Source organism: Antechinus flavipes, chromosome 6 (genome assembly GCF_016432865.1).
Source record: "Antechinus flavipes isolate AdamAnt ecotype Samford, QLD, Australia chromosome 6, AdamAnt_v2, whole genome shotgun sequence".
Taxonomy (NCBI): Eukaryota; Metazoa; Chordata; class Mammalia; order Dasyuromorphia; family Dasyuridae; genus Antechinus; species Antechinus flavipes.
The window spans coordinates 1,172,780-1,196,632 of record NC_067403.1 but is presented as its reverse complement, the minus strand read 5'-3'; the positions used below and the strand labels follow the sequence as shown (position 1 = coordinate 1,196,632).

General features: G+C 35.4%; 1 protein-coding gene across 3 annotated transcripts in view; it reads right to left on the bottom strand.

Annotated features, from left to right (window-relative positions):
- JAKMIP1 (janus kinase and microtubule interacting protein 1) overlaps window positions 1–23,853 on the bottom strand; it is a 201,637-nt gene that overhangs the window by 18,392 nt on the left and 159,392 nt on the right. For 2 of the 3 annotated variants that reach the window (XM_051963872.1, XM_051963871.1), the window contains exons 14-19: window positions 22,287–22,388; window positions 19,593–19,646; window positions 18,936–19,001; window positions 11,729–11,797; window positions 9,419–9,496; window positions 6,848–7,051 (exon numbers count right to left, since the gene is read on the bottom strand). In XM_051963872.1, coding sequence (XP_051819832.1) covers window positions 6,848–7,051; window positions 9,419–9,496; window positions 11,729–11,797; window positions 18,936–19,001; window positions 19,593–19,646; window positions 22,287–22,388 — 573 coding nt within the window. The remainder of the gene's footprint in view (window positions 1–6,847; window positions 7,052–9,418; window positions 9,497–11,728; window positions 11,798–18,935; window positions 19,002–19,592; window positions 19,647–22,286; window positions 22,389–23,853) is intronic. The other variant, XM_051963873.1, reaches the window with a different exon arrangement.

The window sequence follows — 23,853 nt, the reverse complement described above, 5'->3', positions numbered from 1 at the left end:
ACCTAGCCTCAGACACTTGCTATATGACCTTGAACAAGTAACATAACCTCTCTTTGTCTCAGTTTCCATAACTATAAAATGGGAATAATAGTGCTTACTTCCCATGGTTTTGCAGAGGTTAAATTAGATCATTTTTATAAAGCACTTAGCACCGTGCCTGCGATATTAATAGGTGGTTAATAACTGCTTTCTTCATCTTTCCTTGTTTTATATTGTATTAATTTTATAATTTTGCATTTAGAGTTTTCATAATTATAGGTAGTATAAAAAGTATATCTCATTGTCATAATTACATAGGATATATTTTAAATTAGAGCTTTTGGGGTAGAAGTTATTATTGTAGTTAAAAGATGGTTATTAGTATATTATATATATATATACACAATACTATAAATTAGAGGGATAGACAAATAGTAAATTTTTTTAAAAATCTAAGTTCTTCCTAATACAGTTTTCAATCCACCATTATGCCATGCTCAAGACAAATTTATCATTCTAGTTTTAAAGATGGAAAAACTGAGGCTCAGGGAGTTGGAATGAATCAGCCATAGTCTCATGCCTAAGGCATAAGAGACTGGAGCTTAAGATCTGATCTTCTGATTATCAATGCTCTTTTGACTGCTGTCTTTCAACTAAGCAGTTGGGGGACATGGAATGGGGGAGCAACAAATATACATGCATACATATACATATATGCTCACAGCAAAGAAGAGCCTGCGATTAGTTAAGTCTATAGTATTCCCCGAAGATGTCTCCCTGGGACAATGTATGTGGGGAAGTGTCAGAATAATCAATTGAAATGCTATTGATTGGAGAGAAATATGAAGACTAAGATTTACTTAAATGGTTTGACCTTTAGACTTCACAAGATACACCTTTTGTAATTGTGGGAAATCATTCATCTGTGACAGATTTTATTCTCTAATTACATTTTTGTTTGCCATCTGATGCTTCATTTTATCTTTATAGAAGACAATTCTCTATACAATTAATAAAGATTTGGGATTTTAAAAAGTTGTGAGTTCATAGGATAAAACCTGCTCATTTGAGAATAGGCTCATCCATCCACCAATGGACATGATCAAATACATAGGAAACTTTGATTCCAGACTTACTAGTTAACAATTCTTTTGATGGCCTAAGTCAAATTTCTTTACACCTGAGAAGCCTCTGCCTGTTAATTTGCAAGTGGGCTGCAAACTCCCCCAACTCCAGCACTTTCTTTCTCATGATCATAATTGTTTGCATGTTGTCATATCTCATCATTTGAACAGGAGCTTCTTGATGGTAGAGATCATGTTTTTGCCTTTCTTTGTATCCCTAGTACTCAGTTCAGTGTCTGCCATATTGTAAGTGTTTAATAAATACTGGTCAACTTATTTCAGGACATTTGTACGTAGATTGCAACATATTACCTATGATAACTTGTGCACAAAAAATAGCATAAAGGACATTATCAAGTATCTATCTGATTGCAAAAGGAGGTTGGCAAATTATAAAGAGTGAAAGAAAGAGACATGGAGAAAGAATTGTTGGTATCTGACTGCAGATCACAGCATATTTTTAATTTTACTTTCTCGATTTTTCTTTGTGGTTTTGTCTGCTTTCCTTTACAACATGATTAATTGGAAACCAAGTACGCATGACTATATATGTATAATCTATATCAAATTGCTTGCCTTTCCAATGAGGGAGGGAGGTAGGGAGAGAGAGAATTTGGAACTGAAAATTTCTAAAATGAATGTTAAAAATTGTTTTTATGTGCAATTGGGAAAAATAAAATGAATAAAACTTTAAAAAGAATGAGAAGTAACAGACAACCTAGAAGCAGTGCTGAGATCCAAGAATTATTGCGAACACAGAGAAGCAAGAAGACAATTATGTGACTCCTCAATGAGGATTATATAGAAAACATGGGCCAGAATTACCATGGACAGTTGGAAGGAAGATCACCTTTGGTAAGCTCATGAAACCACTGAAATATTGGCATTCAGACTAAGCCAGTGATTTCATTGAAAGAGAGAACTCAGAAGAAGACACTTCAATGTAGGTCAGCACTTTCTTTGTTACTTATTGTCTAGGGCTGCCTTGGCTATCAAGAAGTTAGAGGACTTGCTCAGGATCACATAGTAGTCTTTATCAGGGGCAGCACTTTAACTTAGATTTTCTTGGCTCCAAGCCCAGTCTCTCCCTATTATGCCAGACTGACTCACAACTATATAATCTTTCAATCAATATATAATTTATTTCTCTGTTTTTTTTGTTTTGTTTTGCACTGTGAAATTTAATATGAGAACTCTGATTCAACATAGTCTAAAATGATTTTTCTTATGTGGTTACAGTTCATCTAAAGGCATAAGGAAGTAAAATGAACAAGTGCAATTAGCTACTAATAGCAAATATATAAAGACACTATTATGCAATTCTTCATACATTTAGATACAATTAGATCCTTCTAGCTACTACCCTAAAATCATGCCAATTGCTTATCCATTTTATCTCCACTTCTAGATGATTGTTATTTCAAAACCATTCTTCAGGGAACTATTTTTTGGTCCAGAAAAAAAAAAGATTTATTCTAATTCTCAAATTCAAGACAATAAGGGCTACTCCAGATGTTCCTTTTACCAAATTAGTATGTAATGATACCCCCTCATTGTTGAATGCAATGATTTACAGTTTCCAATGTATTAGAAATAGGAGGAAATATAACATCCATCTTTCTAAAGTTATAGAAACTAAGAGGAGAACTGCTATTTTTAATCTAATTGTTGGCAACATAGAGGAACTGGTATCTGGGACAATGAAAATGGGAACTTTGAAGAGAACTGCTTACGCCATTTCCTGGTGTGATAGATAAGAAAGGAAAAACCAGACCCAGTGTGACATGAGCCCTAGATTTTGGAAAAGCAATATCCAAAAGATTCAGAGAAAACTAAAAGATAAGTAGACTCCCATAGACTAAAATGTCATAGAATAAGTCACTTCGGGAAGAAGCTGTCAAGAAGGAAATTCTGAAGACACAAAAAGAGGAGACACCTGAACAACTGATGTGAATGCATAGGGAATTCTTCACTCAACTCATATTTTTAGAAAACATGTATAGACATGGTATCTGGTATAGACAAAGCCAGGTATTAGAGTTTAAATGTAAATGTATGATAATCCTGTCCAAATCCAAAGACTCCCCAAAATCTGGCCTTTGAATCCTTTAGCGAGTCCCCAAATCTACCTAGGTCTTTAAATATGGAGGTATATGAATATAATAATGAGTAAAATGCTTCTGCTAACATTAGGAAGCCATAATAGTCATCATTCTGTCTCATCTCCTTATAAATTAGATTTTTTTCAACATCCCCTTTCTCTGATGTCAGCAGAGTGTTTAAAGAGTTTACTGCAAAACCAAAGAAAACCAGCTTCAAGTCCTGCTTCTGATACAGTAGTTGTAGAGTAGTGGAAAGTCATTTGTAACCTCTTTAGGTTCCAAGTCTGTAAATGGCAAAGAAGTTGCTAACATTAGGATAAAATGGGTTTCTTTAATGGAGATTTTATTTAATCAGAGAAATCCCAGGATTTGTTTGCTATCCTTATGATTTTATTTTCAACTTCAAGAGAATTTTTTGTGGAGATCTGTTAGTAAGCCATGCAACAAAAAGGAGAAACCACTTGATGCTCTTGGTTCAGTAAACTAATTTGGAGGAAGCCCTAAGGAGTAAAATCTTCCCCTTTATTTAGGTTTCTGCTCTGTGGAAATGAAAGTGCTCTGGGAAATATTTAGTTATCATTCACTGAAGAAGCAATTCCAAAAGAGGGACATGAAATAAACATCTAAAAATTTTGACCTGGGTTGTATGGCTACAGTCACTTCAGACCTTCCAGTTAAATCCATATGGTACTGGGGTGATCTACCATTTATGAACTCACCCCAAAAATGTGATGGAATTTCATTCTAATCCTGTAAACCTGCAATAATTATCAAGTATTTATATTTTGCTTATAAACCTTGCCTTTGGCCAAAAGCAATAAGACTCATCCTTCATGCACAAGTCTTTATCCATACATGAAAACATTTTTGAATATATGAGCTAACCCTAATATGAGAGCTAACATCCAAGGGTGAAGTGGTTCTTTGAAATGATTCATGGGAAAATAGTAGAAAATAGTGGAAATGGAGGTCCTTTGCCAAAATGAAGAATTCTAGTTCCTTTTAGGAAGTGATCACTCTAAGTCAATTTATCCATGAAGCTTCTTCTAATTCCCACCCTTCTCCCAGTTTGTAACAAGCTGGACAAGTTAGGACTCACAATCCATGGGCAAACTCATTTATTCTAGCTGTTTTACCTATAAAATGAGGAAGTTGGCTTAGAGGAGGATCAATAACAGCCATTACAATCTGACATCAGGTTGGTCATATTTCTTTTGTGTCACATTGTTGTAGTCCAACAATTTCTTGCACCTCTCCCCACTTTCACATTTTCATTTGTATTTATACTGCCTTATGCCATGACTAGCCTGTAACTCTAGAAGGATAGAGACCAAGGACTACTCAAATGTTTTATCTCCTTATTTTCCCCAGTTACATGTCAAACTTTCTTTTTTACATATGTTTTTAAAACTTTGTGTCTCAGATTCTTTCCCTGTCTTCTAGCCTCATTGAGTAGGCACATGTGAAATTATGCAAAACATTTCAACAGAAGTCATTTTGTGAAAGAAAACATAGATACCCCCTCCAAAAAGAAAAAAATCCCTCAAGAAAAATTGTTTTTAAAAAAGTATACTTCAATCTGTATTCAGACATAATCAGTTCTTTCTCTGAGTATGAATAGCATTTTCACCATAAATCCTTCAGAATAGTCTTGGATCATTGTAATCCTGAGAACAGCAAGGTTATTCACCGCTGATCAGCCCACCATTGCTATTACTTGGTGCACAGTCCATTTCATTTTGCATGAGCTCATGGAGGATGTTCTGAGTTTTTCTGAGCTCTTCCTCCTCCTCATTTCTTATAAAACAATAGGATTCCATCATAATCACATCATAATTTATGAAGCCACTCCCCAATTGATGGGCATCACCTCAATTTCTAATTCTGGTTTTAGCCTATGCAATCAACCAATGCCATCACACAAAATGGACCTGAAAGCTCATAGGTGGTTTCTGAATGACCTTGGCTAATGCCTAAAGAACTAGCTCAAGCATGTTTGCGGGTCTGAGTGGAAAAACAACGAAAAAGCTACTTGGGCTTGGACTTAGGAATACATTTTTATTTTCCAAAAATCCTTGTGATCTCCTTACAAGCCACACTCTTGGCCTTCAGGCACAAAGGGAATTTGATGACTTCTGCTGCTGGCAGGAAATGAGCAATGTTCTAAAGATTGATCACCCAACATCACAAAAAAATGACAGAAGAAGCTGGGGAGTCCGACCTGTAGCCAAAGAGGAATTGCCTCCATGCTAATCCAATAATTAACAGTTGGGGCTCTGATGAACAGCCTCTCATGTGACCAATCCAAAGGAGATTCTTCATTCCTGACTCTCTTTAAACCATTTTCACCCCCACCCAGTTTTTTACCTAAGCAAGCACAGATTATTTGATTTCATGACTACAGGTGTAACCCCCACTTAAGGGAATAAGAGTAATGATCATTCTCATTTCTATGACCTTTGAGGGTCTGCAACGTGTTCTCCTAAAAACAAGTCCTATGAGACAGGGAATACATGTCCAAATGTCTTCCTCTCTAAGACTGCCTTCCATTACTTTCTGTAGATAACCAAGGTTCCAAAAGCCTTAATGCTTTTTAAAAAATCTATGAAAGCTTTAAAACATACTGAGAATTTAGGATGCTGTGTATCTTGATACTGTGAATCCCAGTTATTTGCAAATTTTCTCTGGACTATGTTTGCTTTTCTTTATTTCCTCTTTATCTCCTCAGGGACATGGCCCAGCACATAGATAGGCACTTGATAAGTGCTTCTGCATGATCTAGATATTATCTTTTTTTTTTATCTTTCAATTGAGAAAATTATAACTCAGGGAGATGAAGTGACTTGGTAAGGGTTAAATAAATATCCAAAGCAAGATCTGAACCCAGGATCTCTTCCTCTATATCTTATCCTATTCTATTAGTCTGCCATAACAATCTATTTATGTAAATGATTCTTTTAAAATTTTTGGTAGCTTCAAAATTTCAGTTTGTGGTTCACAGGTCAGTTGGGCTCAAAATATTTTTAAATAAATATAAATATAGAAGAGTTTAGCAGTAAACCTTTTTATGTGAGAATTGCTTGAACAAAGGCCATAGTAAATGTCTTATAGTTAGCCTTGCTCATATTCTCAAAAAAAAAAATAAAAATAAACACTAGCTTTTTGCTAAGGAGATGAAAAATTTAAAAGTTTTAACAGAGTTTTCAATCCATATTTTGGATACAGGTTAAAGTCCCCCAAACAGACTCCACGTCATAGAGGGGTTGCAGTTTTTAAATATTGTGAGTATTTTAACAGATTTTCAGATTTCAATTTTCTTTGAAATAGAAGAGCTAAGGAAAACTTGGCTCCACCCGAGTTTGTCTCATCCAGATGTACTTTCTCCCACCCTGTGGGAACAGATCTTCCTTTTTGTTGTGGAAGCTCCTAGGGAAATGTGACTCGATTTCTAGAAATCTGCTTAAGGGATTAGTTGTGAAGAGGACTCTATTCCGCAAAGTGATGTACACCTGTATTCCAATCAAATCCATGGTGAAGCGTCAGTGGGGAGGCGGCTGAGTGAGCAGGCCATGGAGGGGGTTACGTGAGAGCGATGACCATGGTGAGCTCACCCGGTCCCCAGGGAGGGCCCTTGCCCGTTACCTGCTGTGCCTGCTGCAGCTGCTCCATCCGCTCGTGCAGGATCTGGCTGTCAAACTCCCGGCTCTGCCTCAGGATCTGCCTCCGCACCTTGTCCACGGCCGCCCGCAGGTCCTCCCGCTGGGCCTCGCTCAGCGCCTCGCTGGCCCGCCCGCCGGGCTCCTGCTGCAGAGCACTGTACAGCGTGGCTTCCAGCTCCTGGATTTTCTGAGCAACCCAAATCACACAGACAGTTGCACACAGGAAACAAGGGACCAAGCCACCCAGCAGGTTAGGGCAAGCAGAGCACTGGGAGTCTGCGAGACTTCGCAAAGGTGTATGGGTGGTCAAGCGGGAAGCAAGCAGCTGCGGGTAGGGATCGAGGTAGGGAATGCAAAGGAGACTCCCACACAAATGCACTTTGAGGAGCTGCCCTGGACCCATGGGGCTCGGGCTTTAAGCAACAGATGATTGCTGGGTGAAGCGGAGCCTGTTCCCTTTGCTCAAAGGCCAAGGGACTGAGCCTAAGAAACTACATGGAAGGAGAGGAGCCCCCCACCCTGGAGACTCCCAGGGACAACACGAGCTCTTAAAGCAAGGCCATTGGCCAACTTTTAAACACTCAAGAAATAGACCTTGAAAGACTGACATCCTATAGCAACTTTAAGAATAAAAAGGCAGAATCCCATTCCTCTGTTTCCTTGTTCCTCTCTTGAGACTGAAAAACTAGCTCAAATTGTAAGTGAACCTTTCATGAAGAAGTTTCTTTTTAAAGACAGAGAAAAAAAGTGATTCTAGGAATGAGTAGCCTTCAAATTAGGTCTTACTTAGCAACATGGTATGGACAAAATACACTTAGCAACTAATAGACTTAGAAATCACCTCTAGGAAAATGCCATCCATATCTAAAAACGCACATACGTGTCTTATTTACACATACATGTAGGTGAGATTTAAACCAACATGCTTGGACAACTATCCCCGGAGGCTCACATTTAGATCATTCTGAAAGGAAAGTTAGTAAGTTTGCCTCCTTTTGCTAGGACATTTCCTAGGATTTAAAGCTATAAATGGTCTTAAGATCATCTACAGTCAGCACCCTCATTTTACGACTGACTAAGATTAAGAGAAGTGATTTTTCCAAGGTCACACAGCTAAGAAATCTAAAACCAGGATTCAAGTCCAGATCACTGACTAAAATTCTGTGTTCTTTGGAGTATCCTGTTCTCATATCCTGCTGCCTCCTCAGTTTTCTCTCATATGGCTAAGATAAATCATTTAGGAAGGTTACTATTTTATGAGGCTCTAGCCAGAGTCCTTTTTATTTATTCTCCAGCCCACAGATTGACCTACAGAATTCAATTACCCAGTGCAACAGCTTGAGTTTCCCAAGCTGAATAGGGCCTCAGACTGTATTTTTAAACACTCCATTCTAAGATCAAATTCTATTGCCTATTTAATATGAAATCACGACTACCCTCAGCACTAGTTGTTTCAGAAACTTAGGGCAGCTAAAGAAAATAAGTCTCCCACAGATATCTGGCATTAGCTTTCATACTGCAATTTCCTGGGCCACATTTTATAAGCCACATAAGCAGTACAGGAGCTAGTCAGGATTTCACTAATCGAAAATACCTGTAGTGGAGCTCTCTCTGCCTATACAACCTGCCATCTTCTCTTATATTCTTGGAGAATTATACCCTAAATAACTTGCCCAGAATCATACATCCAGCATGTGTCAGAGTCGGAATTGTTCAATTTTGAGGCCACTTCGCAAACCCCTCCTCCAAGCTCTCTCTATAGAAGTTTGAGGAATGGTCCAAAGGAGTCCAGGAGAGTCAAAGAGTTTTTACATGTTAAGGATTCAGATTATTAACAATCACTTTAACTGCTCCCTTGTAGTCATATAAAGTTTGAGATTTGGAGAAATACAGTCTAGCATTCCTGCTGAGCTCTGGAAAGCTCACTCCATCCTCCGAGATATACTTTAATGTCACCTTTTCCCTACCTCCTGTTTCATAGCCTTAAAAGCTAGACAATTCTATGAAAGTAAAGAGTAAGATGGGAATTGAGAAAACTATCACAGAAATTACACAACTTTTGCCAAGCACAACCCTATATCTATTTTGTTTTCACAATCCTGATTGAGATTGTTCTTAAAGATTGATGTTTTGTTAAAAATAATTAACAGTTTTACTTCTTTACTAGTATCAAAAAATAATTTTATTAAAATAAAAAAATAAAAATAATAGCAAAGGATTTAAAATATGCAAATATATTTTCCTTCTTTGCTCAACTCAATCTTCTTCTTTATCATAATTTCTGCCAGAATATGGCCACTTCATACATGAACTTTTTTAAAAAGGAAAAATTACTTCGACTACTTCAAAACTCATATTTGGAACAAAAATTAAAAAAAAAAAAACTTCTCATTGTTTAACTTCCATCTAGGAATTACATTGATGCTTCTCCATATAGATTGTAGCATGGAATATTTATCTTTAAAATCAAATTCTAAGCTAAGAGGCAACAATAACATTGTGTGCTAGGTAAAAAAGAACTACGAAGGATACTTTTTTTTTTTTTTTACATTACCATATAAGCTTGATCCAAGGCTTGTTTCCTATAATCCAGTTCTTCTTCGAGGTAACCTTTCTGCTTACTGAAGAGGTCCTGAGAAATAAAAGAATGAAGAGAAATTTAGGAATGAAACAGATAATACTTCTAAAAAGCACAGTATTTTGGAGGAGTGATTCTCATGCTTAAGTCAAGATGTTTCCTGGAGATGAAAATCAACTAATAAGTATTTATTAAGCATGTGCATGTACATTGTAATGTGTACTACAAGTTTATTAAAGAAGTGTAATAACATCCATTGCCTCTAAAATGCTTATGTTCTAATGAAGGAAACTAATACTAAAAACCCTCTAGTAAATTATTCCTCCAGTGTGTCATCTAGATGCAGAGATGGATCATGTCCTCCAGAAAGCAGATAAAATGCTCTAGAAGTTTTAGAAAACTAGAAAAGCTTTGAAAACAGGCCTTCCAATGAAGTATGAATTCACCATGGAAAGATCAGTGGAGCTAAGTTTGGAAGGTCTCATCAGCAGGAGTTAAATATTTGAGCCCCAGAAAGTGGGAAAGATGATTTGAGAAGGGGAAAGGCAGTAGATGATTCCACCAAATGAAATTTACACATTTTTAAAACTTATGACACAACCTTCATAATGAGGATGAAGAAAATGATTATTAGCTTATATTTCAATAATACTTGAAAGTTTATAAAGTATGGTCCTCACACCATCGGAGTGAAGTAACTGATGCAAGTATAATTATCTGATTTTTACATATATGGGAATTATCTAATCAATACTAATTTGTTAAGTATCTACCATATATAAAAGACTATGTTAGGTGCTAGAGATGTAGTATAGCAGAATGATCCTAGCCTTCAAAAAGTTTACATTCTTATAGGCTATGGAGATATCATCTATTAATAAGTAATCAGATCTAAAGCTTATACAAAGAGATTTGAAAAGCAATAAAGTACTAATAACTTTGGGAGAGAGGCAGAGAGAAGGAAACTATATAAGGTGAGTTGCATTTGTTAAAAACAAACCAAAAAAAATGATTTTATGGGATTGAGGTGATAGGAGTGGGGGGCAACAGGGAGATGAAAGAAAGGATAGTGCCTGCCTGGGAATTATGATGAAAGATTACAAAGAGAGAACATGCTTGTCGATCGGTCTCAGTGGAAACATTAAGTGTCTCATTGAACTTGATGAAATCCCTTATGCTCTCCAAGCCTGTTTCCTCATGTTACTAGATTACCTCTCAGGTCCATTCCTGAGCTCTAAATCTGTGTTGCTATGAAAGATCAAATTGCTTCTTCCAATGTGTGGAGATAGGGATAATTTTCTATAAGCTTAAGCCAACTTTGAGCCCTAATTGTAGGCTCTTTTCATGTATTTTTTACACAAAGGGTGAGAATCATTCCCTGAAATTTCCACATAAAAAAGGGATCAATTTTCTTTTTTTTTAATCTTTATTTAATAATTACTTTATATTGACACTCGTTTCTGTTCTGATTTTTTTTCCCTCCCTCCCTCCACCCCCTCCCCTAGATGGCAAGCAATCAAAAGGGATCAATTTTCAAAATTAATGTTAATCAAAAATAATCTTTTCTTGTAAAGACTCACTTTAGGGAATGAAAATTAAAGAATAAAATTAAAATCAAAGATTCTTTATTCATATTGAATGGTCAATGCATTAAGGAAAAGTGTCACTAAATCACAGAAGTGGAAATATCCTTAGAGATCATTTAATGCCCTTATTTTATAGATCAGGAAAATACAACTTAGGTAGGGAAAATAATCTGTCCAAAATCACATAAGCTAACAGTTCAGGTAGAATCTTAACAAAGAGCTCCTTAGTTGTCAGTACACACTGAGTTACAGCTTTTAGATAACAATGAACAAAACTTTCTTCACAGTAAAAAATAGACTTTAACATCTGCTGGACAGCTCCTTATTCGGAAGTGCACTGAATTCAGAAAACCTGTGATTGTCCTTAACTTTCCCTTTGCTAAATTTTTGATGGTGGGTAAATCACCTTTTCTCTCTGAGGCTCAGATTTTTCTTCTATAGAATCAGGATGATAATTTGGTCACTACCTGCTTCGCAGCATTTTTTTTTAAGACTATAAAGTGCTAGAGATAATTGAACTAATGTTATTCACGTTATTCGGAATTGTTCAAAACATTAATTAATGATTGTATGCGTCAGTAAAAGCACAAATCAGGACCATTACTAATGAAATAACCCAACTTCAGAATATAGTAAAAAGACCTTCTTAGGAATGAATTATCTCTTTCAAAAATTACCTCCAGAAATTTGGCTCCTTTACCTTTTCATTCTCCAGATCTATCATCTTCTGTGTTAGTGCTGCCTCTGTTCCCTCAATTTGCTTCAACCACTGGAAAGCATCAGGAAAAAATAAAATAGACATAGCAAGATGAAAAGAAGAAACAATGAAAAGAATTTCAGCCAAATTTATATAGCAATAATTTATTTGAAGAATATCCAACAGAAGAAAAACATTCATGGATATCAAGTGAGTTTGAAGGAATCCAATCATATTATAACTTATACATGGGAACCTAATTTTAAATTCCACAATTATTTAAACCTAAAAATTATGACTAATTTTCAATAAATATTAGCTCATTGATCAGATTATTCTTTCTCACATAGGCATTTATAGTCTTAGGACACTAGAATGGGAAGGAATCATAACATATGGAATATAAAATAATTGACACAGAACATTAGAAAGTGCTATTTTTAATGGGGCCAAGTAATGTCATATGACATGTTCAAGGTCACATAAGTTAGCAGCAGAATGCTTTTCAATACCACAAATTGCTATGTGCATAAAGAAATAGCAACATACTCTTCCTGGATTGCCAACTCAATATGAGGCAGCACTGTGATGTGGTAGCAAAATAAACTAAGATAGATATATTAATAAATGATAGAAAATCATTTATGAAGTTAAACATAATCAGCAACAGATTGGCTATGGGGACTTAGTGTGAGGAATAAACAATGGTGACACTCTCAAAGGTATTAGAAAAGTTATGAAGAGGGAAAGGTGAGCAGGGAAAAATTATGAATAAGTTGAGTTTGAGATGCAGATGAGAAATCTAGTTTTAGTTGTCCAACAGGCCATTTAAAATAAGAAAGTGGAGGTCAGGAGACATGTTAGGCTAGATAAGTCAAAATCATCAGCACATATATAAAAATTGAATTCACAAAGAACCGACATGTTCAATAAAGAAAATAGTCTCCAAGACCTTTCTCATGGGGTCTGAAAAGTCAAAACTATTTTCTTTATCATCATCAGTTTTAATATTTAATATGATAAATATTGATATATATAACCCAAAGAAATAAAGGCTCTTTGGGGGTTCAATAATTTAAAAGTATAATGGAGTTTTGAAACCACAAGCTTTGGAATAGTACACAGGGAGAAAAGGAGAGGGCACAGAACTGAGTCTTGAGAAATATCCATTGAGAATGGTAAAGAGGAGAGTACTCCTGTCTACTCTGGATATGGTTCAGATTATATTTAGGATCATTTTTGAAAAAATCATGCTAGGTACCGCCTTCTGTCTATAAAGAGTATTTTGTTTCCAATTATATGTAAACATAGGTTTCAACATTCATTTTATAAGATTTTGGATTTCAAATTTTTCTACTTCCTTCCCTCCATCCCAAGACAGCAAGCAATCTAATATGTTATTCACGTCCAATCATGTTAAACATGTTTCCACATTAGTCATGTTATGAAAGAAGAATCAGAACAAAAGGGGAAAGCCATGAAAAAGGACAAACAGCAACACAAAGAAAATGAAAATGGTGTGCTTCAATCTGCATTCAGTCTCCATAGGCTTTTCTCCAGAAGTAGATGGTATTTTCCATCACAAGTCACTTGGACTCATTTCGGATTATTGCATGACTGAGAAAAGTGGCATCAATCAGAGTTGATCATGGCACAGTGTTGCTCTTAATGTGTACAAAGCTTTGCTTACTTCTGGTGCCACATTTTAGAGAAGATATTTCAAACGGGAGCATGTGCAGAGAATGGAGACTGAATACCACGTCATATGTAGAATAATTGAAAAAAGCAGGGCTATTTTACCTGAAAGATATAAGATTTACAGGAAATATGACAGCTCTTTCCAAATGTTTAAATGGCTGAATGTATAAACTTGTTCTGGGTATATCCATGTTGCAGACATAGGTAATTTTGAGGACAAAGTAAAGGGTAACCATTTATAAGGAAAACTGTAGAGGAGCTTTCTATTCAAGAATAGGTGGGAGATGCTGGTAAATGTTTAAAACCCTCCCTCTCAAAACGAATTGCATACTTGCAAGCTGAATCTATGTGATAAACATTTATTCCACCACTTTCTTTAGTCTAGAAATCAACAAAACAGTAAATCAAGCTCTGTTTTGTAGAGCTTTCCAATTTCAGAGGTATAAATTTAACACCTGGTTCTTTGAAGCTGTATCCAGGACACTGCCAGATAGTGACGTACTCAAGCACTTCTGAAGTCTCTTATAGCTTCCATTACACATTTTGAGATGCCCAAAAGTAGGATAGGTTGCCTCAAATCGTAGTGAATTCCCATCACTAGATGACTTCAAGTGAAAGATGGATGATAAGTTGTCAGGAATTTTTATAGAGGAAATTTTTGTTCAGGCATAAATTGTCCTAGATGCTTTCTGATGGCTTTCTAAGCTCTGGCATTCCACAATACAAAAAAGTGACATGTAAAGGTGACTGATTTATATTTAAATGTAATTTGGCTCCCAGAAGAGTGTAAATTAGTTTGTCATACTGATGATTTCATATTTTTAAAAGTGAATAAAGCAGTGAATAAATGAATAGATAAGTGAATGAAAAAACATATGTTCAATATTTACTGTGTTCGGAGCATCATGCTAACTGCTGGTAATATAGATAAAACCAGGCAAAATATCTCTTTACTTCAGGATGTTTGCATTGCATGGAGGGAATCCATGACAGAAAGCCAATATGCAAAGAGGGGCTAGAAAACTGGAAGGGGAGGAAAAGAACATGCATGGCAACAAGGTTTACAAATGAACAGGAATTGAAATGGGTGCCAACTTCTAGGTAAGATATGGCACAAATGCACAACCAACAGAGGTTTAAGTTTAAGAGTTTAAGGTTTCAGTGAGAAGTGGATGAGGAAGTTGGCTGAAATGTAGTGCCGTGGTTTATGAATGGCCAGGAATGAGGGTGACAGTGATTCTGGGCATGACTCTGACCAATAGGGAGGAATAAGAATCAGAGGTAAAAATGATGGGAACCTTTAAAGAAAGTCATCTTAGAATTTGTCATCTTGGATTTCAAAGAGCTAAGGAAGGATGGAAAGGATGCAAACAAATAAGACTGCATATGATCAAAATTGACAAATTTGAAAGGGAGGGATTGATATCACAAATGAAAATCTACTAATATGACAAATTATTCTAAGAAGAAGAAATAGGGTAGATGGTTAAAGCAAATTAACATGGTTGGACAAGGACCAACGCGGACATGTTAAAGATGGAAGAAAGGGAAATAAAAATATAGAAAAAATAGTGGGATCCCATCAGAATAATGTCTCGAGCCCCAAATGAGCTAAAATTGGTGTTTAATGCCAAAATAGCAGCAAAAAGATGAAAGGATGGTTTAATGATAACAGATGATAGAGAGAAGGCAAAAATATGTACCTACTTTTTTCTGTTTCTTCAGTCAAGGTATTATGAAGTATCTAATAAGAGGCACTGTGCTAGTTGCTGGAAGTTTAAAGGCAGAAATGGCAAACAATCCCTGTACTGAAGGAACTTATACCCTAATGGGGAATATAACACGCAAACAGACAAATAAATATAATTTCAGAAAGGAGGACACATACATAGCAATGGGGATCAGGTATGGCTTTGCATAAGATATGGTCCTTGAATGGGTTTGAAGAAAATGAAAAAAATGATGATGATGATGGTGATGGTGATTTATAATGCTTAAAATTTTGCAAGGCACTTTATAAATAACCCATTTTATCTTCATAATATTTGGAGGAAGATGCTATTATCTTCAGTTTGTAGATAAGGAAACTGAGGCAGACAGAGGTGAAATGACTGTCCCAGTATCACAAACCTGTTAAGTATCTGAGTCTGCATTTGAATTCGTTTTCCTGATTGTTGGATAGCTTCTATCAATGGGCAAAGGTGAGGAAGGAAGGCAAGCGTTCCAGATTGGGCAATGACATGCTGAGCTAAGGGAACCACAGGTAGGTCAGTGTGGCTGGCACACAGAGGCCTGAGTACCGGGTTTTTTATGGTGGTGATATAGAAAGAAGGTGGGCTCAAGTCAGGAAGGACTTTAAATGGCAAGCCGAAATTGTATTATATCTGAGAAGCAGGAAATTCTTAAATATCAGAGTGCCAGCGTGATAGCAGTAGAAAGAACTCGTGCTCTATACATGTTGCCTTCAAGAATTCAGTGTCAATTCTATGCCATGATAAGGCTTTAAAGGAAGTTTGGGGTCAAGAACTGTTAAATGCACAATGAGAAAAAGATCCTATTCTGAGACACAATATGTTTAATGAAAGTGACTGGCTACTTTTCCATTTGGTCTCTTTATATTTGATAGAGTGCTTAAAAATAATCCTATGTAAGTCATTTTTTTAAAAATTCACAATAGGAGCTAAGTAGGCTTAAGTTGCATTTTGTGTTGGAACCAATAGAAGAAAGTAAAAAAAAATGTTAATCTACCATTCTAATTTAATAAAATCTAATATGGCTTTTCTATTTGTAATTACTCTCTAGATATTAAAAAAAATCTCTATTATTCATCAAAAGATGATCTTATTCATTTAAATCGAAAATACCCAAATACCCTTTATTTGGCTAGGAAGTGACTAAAATCAGTACAGTCAGGGAGTATGACTGTAATATTTGATATTTTAAATAACATTTTAAGGTTTTCAAAGCAATTCCTATAAATTACATTCTCATTATAAGTAGTAAATAGCTAAGGAAAAGACAATGTTTCCATTTCATAGGCAAGGAAGCTAAAGGGCTAAGCAGTAAAGTGACTTATCCAATGACATTCAGTTGGTAAATGGAAGGTTTATGCTGAAAACAGGAGGATTGCACACAGATTGATGTTATGAGCAAAGCTCTGGATTCCAAGTCAGGTAACCCACATTTGATCATAAAGGTCTTTGTAAAATGTAAAATACCATGTAAATGCCGGTTGTCATCATTATCACTGATCCTGAAGTCTACCCATTTCCTCTCCATTTGCCCCTGCTAAGTTAAATCACTTTTCTGTGGGGTTAAAATAAAGACAACCATATTTTCACTGTTTTAGGGGGCTTGTGTGAGGAAAATTCTTTTTAAGCCTTAAAGCCATAAAACCATAACTTGTTATTGTTATTATTATATTTTGCCTACATCATTTGTAGTTACAGAGAGCAGCAGAATCAGGCCAAAGATAGGTACAAGGAGTCACTGTGTGGCCTTAATATTTTAAAGCCACATTTTGTGTGTTTTAGCAAAAGTAATACATGTTTATTGTAAGACATATGTTCTTTGGAAAGGTAGTAAGTCAAGAACTTATTTAATATTAGATAAAGGGGAGTCAGCCTTTAGCTATTTCAATTTCACTTGTTTCATAAGAGTTCTTAATATGGATCCTGGAATTTATTTTATATTTTGATGATAATTATTTCAGTGCAATTGATTTCATTTAATACAATTTATTTTGGTTCTTTGCATTTAAAAAACTCATTATGCAAAGGGGTCCATAGATTTCATCCAATTGTCAAAGGAGTCCATCACACACACACACACACACACAAAATTATAAACCACTGCCTTAGAAAATCAGATACTTCCTTGATTGGGGGCTTTCTCTATACTCTCCCAGTCCATGAACTCACTCTCACAATAAAATTGTCTCCAAATAAACCACCATAGGAACTAGAATTGAAGAGAACCATGTCATTATCTTGTCCAACTTCCTCTTTTTCAGAAGAAAATGTGAGACCCAGGGAGAAATGGTATGTTTCAATTCATATAGCCAGTAAATGGAAGAATCAGAATTTAAACTCGGGTTCTCTGTCTCCCAATCTTTTTTTTTTTCCAAAATACCTTACTTTCTTTTCCTCGTGCTCCAATTCCTAGGAAGGAGCCTCCTTATATTTATCTATGGTGGTCCAGAGAGAAGCAGATAGATTACATGATCCATCTTCTATGTATTTTCTTTCCAGTTTGGTAAGGTCTGCCAAAAATGACACTTCACTGACATAGACTGCAGGAGTTCAGGATCCCTTCTACAATCCAAAGAGGCAGCAGAGGAAAGCTTTAGTGAATTCACTGCCTCACATCTCACACTATTTTGCTTTTTCAACAAAACTCTATTAAAATTGAATGAATATTATGCCTCATTTAGTGATGATGTCAGGTAAAAGGCCCTTACTAAAACAAGATGAAGCTGGTTTAAATGATGGATTTGCCAATAGTATTTTTTTTTTAATATTTGGCAGGGGCGGTAAAGGAGTATTTAATTTTTTTTTTTTAAGGAATCATTCATTGCTTTGCACAAAGAATGACCATCAATCCACAGTCATGTATTAAGCCCTTAGGCACTACCTTCTGTGTTAGGAAGATGGAGGAGGAAAGAAGAATTGAAATAAGCCTTCCCTCAGAGAGAATACATGCTATTCCACTCAGTAAAAGTTATTCCCACTGACAAATTGGTTACAAGAGGAATTCCCGTTTCTCATAAAATTACAGTTTACAAAGTACTTTCCTCATAGCAATTCACTGAGAAAGATAATTCAAGTATTATCATCACACTGTCTTTCAACCTAATTGTAAGCAATGTGACAAGTCATTTTTCAAAAGAGAGAAGTAATAAAGATCTATAATTGAACATTTACAGAACATGTTTTGTAACTATATGTATCTCTCCATATGTGACATAATTAAGCCTGTATTTTTCTTATTAAAATAACGTTTACAGGAAGACATGGAAATGTGATCTAGCGGATAGACAGGTTGTGATGGGCTGTGATGAGCCTCACTGGCAGTAGTCATCACATCAGTGAGAACCTGGACCTAGAATATTATGTCCACTTTATGGCAAATTAGATGGAATGGGAATATATAGGTTTCCATAAAAAACTTATAGATGATGACCTTTTTGAAAAAATGATTACATTTCAATTCAATTCAGCAAATCAGTGACTGTGCAAGGTACTAACACTATTTAAAATAGTTTCCACTTTTCAGATCACTCTAAACACTCCTGTGACATTATTCCCAGGACCTGAAACAATATGATTAGAAGCTGAATATCACCAAAGTCAAAAAAAGAAAATGAGCACATGCACACACCCATATAGACAGAATAACAGCAAAAGTACATGCTTCCAAAACAAATAAACAAACACAAACTCAATGTACAGTTTCTTGTATGGTACTGTGACAACTTGATGGATAGATGGACAAAAATTTGATTGAATTCTACCTTTTCACACAGAGAAAGGACAGTTCCAGCTTGGATTATTGCAACCTGCTCTTCATTTCTCAAATTCTAAAACACAAAAATGGGCAATCACATTTTATGCTGGATTCCAGATCCATACACACATAGTTATTGTCAGACAAGCACAAAAGGCTCTCATCAGACTGCCTCCTGAAGCACCTTTCTCTAAATATATATATATTTTTTAAATCAAAAACTAATTTGGACCAAATTGCTGAACTATTATTGTCCCAAAGTTTATAACACTTTGTGCTTATCAAGACATCCTTAACAAAGCCTCTCTTTAGGCAAATATACATTGATATATTTAAAAGTGCAAAACAGTAAACACCTTATGAGTCAGTAAAAGATATAATATATTTATTGGGACAGATAGTGAAACACAAGTTCTATTCTATTCCTGTGTGTTCTTTTTTTGACTTTAGTTTTCCTATTTCTTATAAAAATGAAATGATGTTAAGGGCAAATCCTACCCTTTATGTCTTTAAGAATAAATGACATGGCATTCTATCCAGAAAAATGGCCATACAAAAGTCTTACATTGTATCAATTAAACTAATTCTAATAGGAAAATAAACCACAGCTGATGCCCCATTTAAAACAAGAATACAAAACCAAAAATGGATCATTCATAGTTACCCCATTATCTCCAAGGATATCTAATCTCTTCATAAGATCAGAAATATTCACATCCTAGAAAAGATTTCCAACATACATATTTTGTGAGTTATATGATATACATGAACTATAGTGTTCCACTTTGTCAGTAGAACCCCCAATGGGAAAAAAAAATAATGTTCCACTTTTTTCATTAGGACCCCCAATGGCAAAAAAAAAGTCCGTTAAGTTTTTATATATGTCATAACAATACTTTAGAGATCCCTTTTGTGGAAAAGTTGATATTCACTTTTTTACCCACCACCATCCTTCCCTTTTTACTGCATGTCATATCTTGAATGTCCCATTTGGAGTTGGATTAAGGTACGTGATGAGAAGCTCCTGGGGTCATATATTAAGAGATGAAAGATAATATTGCTATCATCTAGGACAAACCTATTTCATTTCACAAGTAGAAATAAATTGAGCTGAAGGAATTTTTTTTGGAAGATTGCTTAGATAGAAAGGGAGAGAGACAAGAACTGATGCCAAACACAGAAAGTTCTTGGACCCAATATTGTATCCTGGTACTTCTACCAAATGCAGGATTAATCATACTCTAGGAACAATCAATGTTTCCCAGTGATTTCATTTTTCCTATCCAATCTGTGATATCAGTATAGCCAACACCCCTTTCCATATGAGGAAAATTTCTCCACCAAAGCAACTTTATGTCTGATCTGCAATTTATAGACTTAGAGAATTGCTTGGGGGTACTGAAGACTTTGCTCAGGGTGAAACAACAATTATATGTCAGTGGGTGAATTTAAACCCATGCTGTCCAGATTCTGAGGCTAGCTCTCCATTTACACACCATGCTACTTCTCTAGTGAATATATAGAATAAAATATACTAAATTACAAAATTATTTCTAAGACATGTAGAAAAACCCAGCTGTATCTCTCTCTCCTTTTTTTTAAATGAAATTCCATCTATTTGAGAGACTCAGAATGAATAATCAATCTTATTCTTAGAAAAAAAATAGCATCACATACCAGCTGAAGACTAAGATGTTTACTAAATATACTATAAGGTCAAAAAAAATCTATGGTCACTGAAAAAGTGCCCTCTGTAAAAGTGGGCTACTGGGAATAATAGGGATAGTACGCCACTGGCCAACCCACACCAAATTGGTGTCAAATAAGAGATTCGTAGGACTTATAGCTGGAAAGGACTTAGCCACCATCTAATCCTTATCCCTCCCTTTACACAAATGAGACAGCTGAAACCCCAAGAGCCTAAGACTTGCTGAAGCAAACCAGGTGAGAAGTAGTAGAGACAGGTTCTCTAAGTCCAAATTCACTGCTCTTTCTATTACCTCAAAAAGTTGGGTTATAAAAGTGAAACAAAAGTACCTACAGGGAAAAATGATATAAATAACATCTAATGAACTTCATGGGAACTATTATGGGATCATAGACCTATTACATAATCTCCTTCTGAGAAGTTGAACATACTATAATTATTCTAACATATTAGCATGCCCTTTAGGGTTACTAAGTTTGCTAAATGAATTAGACTCATATCATTACCTGCATATGATAATGATAGTAATTGATATTGATAATAACCATAATAATAGCTAGCATTACATAGCACTCTAAGGATAGCAACATGCTTTATATTTGTTATCTCATTTGATTTTTATAATAACTCTATGAGGTAGGTACTATTATCCCCATTTTTAGATGAAAAAACTGAGAAGGGGAGATTAAATGGTTTACTGTGGGTCATACAGTAAGTGTCTGAACCAAGATTTGAACTCAAGGTTTCTGAATCTAGTCCTAAGCTCATCCACTATGCCAACTAGCTGCCTAGTTATTTTATATAATATAATTATATTATCCACTTGTTTAACAACTTGGTATTTGTTGATAGGCAAACTCCTATTAAAGTAACTTGAACCATTTTCAATAAAGGTGATCCACTTTTGATAAAAATAATATGAACAAATCCGATTTTGTGATCACTTAATTTCCCAAGAACTTGCCTCACAGAAACCCAGTGAAGTAGGAAGTATCGATATTATTCAAATCATTTTACATAATCAAGGTGGACAAAGCAAATCAAGTGACCCGGCCAGGCTCACTTAACATAGCTGTTAAAACCAAAAGTTGTGAACGAATCTCAGGTTTTCCGACTCTGTTCCTGTCCCTAAGTCCTTTTTCCTCTGTGTACTTACGGCTCTAAAATTGGGTTTCATAGAAAACAGAGCTTGTAGAGCTGAACTTCGTCTTTTGGAGAACTATCATATTGACATCAGAATCCTGATATTCCCAAATTATGTAGTTTTGGAGAAATGAACCTTCTTCTGGTTGGATATGTTCAATACTCTAACTGTACCTTTCTTTTCCCAGAAAACAAATTCAGAAGATTTGAGAGTTAGAGATCATCTAGCCTAATATCCTAGCATTGCAAAGGAAGAAACTGAGGCCAGAGAGAGAAAATGAATTAATTGTGATCACATTGGGGAAACTAAGGCAGGTGAGATTTGAGTCCAACACCACTGAGTCTTTCTGCAACATTCCAAAAAAAAAATAAAAATAACTACTATGTATTCTCCCATAAGATATCCCAAGGGATAATTGACTTTCCCTGCCTCTCCACAATGGAGCTTAAAATTGGAACCCATCTCAATGTAATCAAGCCATCAGGAGCCAACAAAGGCACATCTACCTTTATTCCTTCTTGGTGACAGAACAGCTGAAGAGCACTTCCGTTGTTTTCCGGGAAGGTGGTTATGTGAAGATTAAATGCCGGGGACCTTCGTTCTCTCTCCTGAGAAAAAGATTTTGTTTAAAAACAACTTTATTTGATTACATTTTCCCCTTTTTTGACATTTATTCAAAATAAAAGCCATGAATTATACTCAGTGAAGAGCTTACTAAAAGCAAACACATTCACATTGCTGTGTCCTTGCCCTTCAAAAACCATGGTGTTTTCATGTCTCTCCAATCCATTAAATGGTTTTTTTTCAAAATTTATTCACCTTTCAAGTGCCTCCAGTTTCACCCATTTAACTAGGAAGGAATAGTAATCATAATATTAAACACTACTCATTGACAATTTAAAACTTGCTGGATAATACAATTTTAATGTAAGCTCCTTATAATCAGGGACTCTGTCTTATTTATCTTTGTACCTTAACCAGTGCCTGGTTCATTGCTTAGTACATAGTAGGTGCTTACTAAATGGTTGATGATGAATGGATGGATGATGAAAACATCAGGAATTACTAATAAATTCAATTTCAATAAATATTTACAGTAATATTTTCAACCACACTGCCATAAATAAACTTATCATTAACAATATAAGGAAGGCACAAACACCTTTTGTTAATTTCAAAATTCAGAACTCATTCCCCAAGAAGTGGTTTTCAATCCTACATACAAGTGGTGGAAGGTGAAAAACCAAAAACAAGCAAACAAAAGGCAAGATCAGATTAAAGCGGGAGGTATGAAGGTTAAATTATGCTATCTGATCTCCTCGGGAAAAATACTTGGCACTTTGTGTGACCACATTTGATATCACCATTTGGATCTGATGAACATGAAGTGGAGGTCAGCATACACAAAGACAAGTTCTTAAAACTGCCTCGAAAACAATATCGATTAATAAGAGAATACTAGGCTAATGTTAGAATTATTGCTTTTGTCCTCTCCAATTTAATCAAGTAAAAGAATCAGCAGAACTCTTCAGAAATCTGCTAAATGAACAATTTTATACAGAACAAGTCATACATTTAAAGGTCGAGCTCAAAACCTGCAACAACTTGACAGGAAGCAACATCATTTCATTTTATACAAGCCTAAAATGGACTAATCTAAACATCTAATTGAGGGAGGAGAGGTAATGTCCCTGTTACCATGAAGAACAAAGATTTTTGACTCTTGCATTCTTATTTGACATCCCACTGAAATGATCAACTATAGAGAAAAACATCACGATAAATGAATGAATACATTTTGTACAAACAAACAAAAAGAATTAGGATTAGTTTGCAAAGATTTTAGAAGATAGTAGAAAAAGATCAAAAGCTGGATCCTGTGTTAAGTTTTGCAATCACAATTATCTAGATGTATTTTTTAAACTTGGCAAAGAATCTCCAAGCATAAGAGGTACCTTTTTAAAGAATAGGTTCTTAGAAATTCTATATGTAGTGGGTGTTATTCCTATTTTTGTTTTCAGTAAAAGTTTTATTAAATTAAGTGTATAATTTAATCTGTGTCCAAAGTAGCCA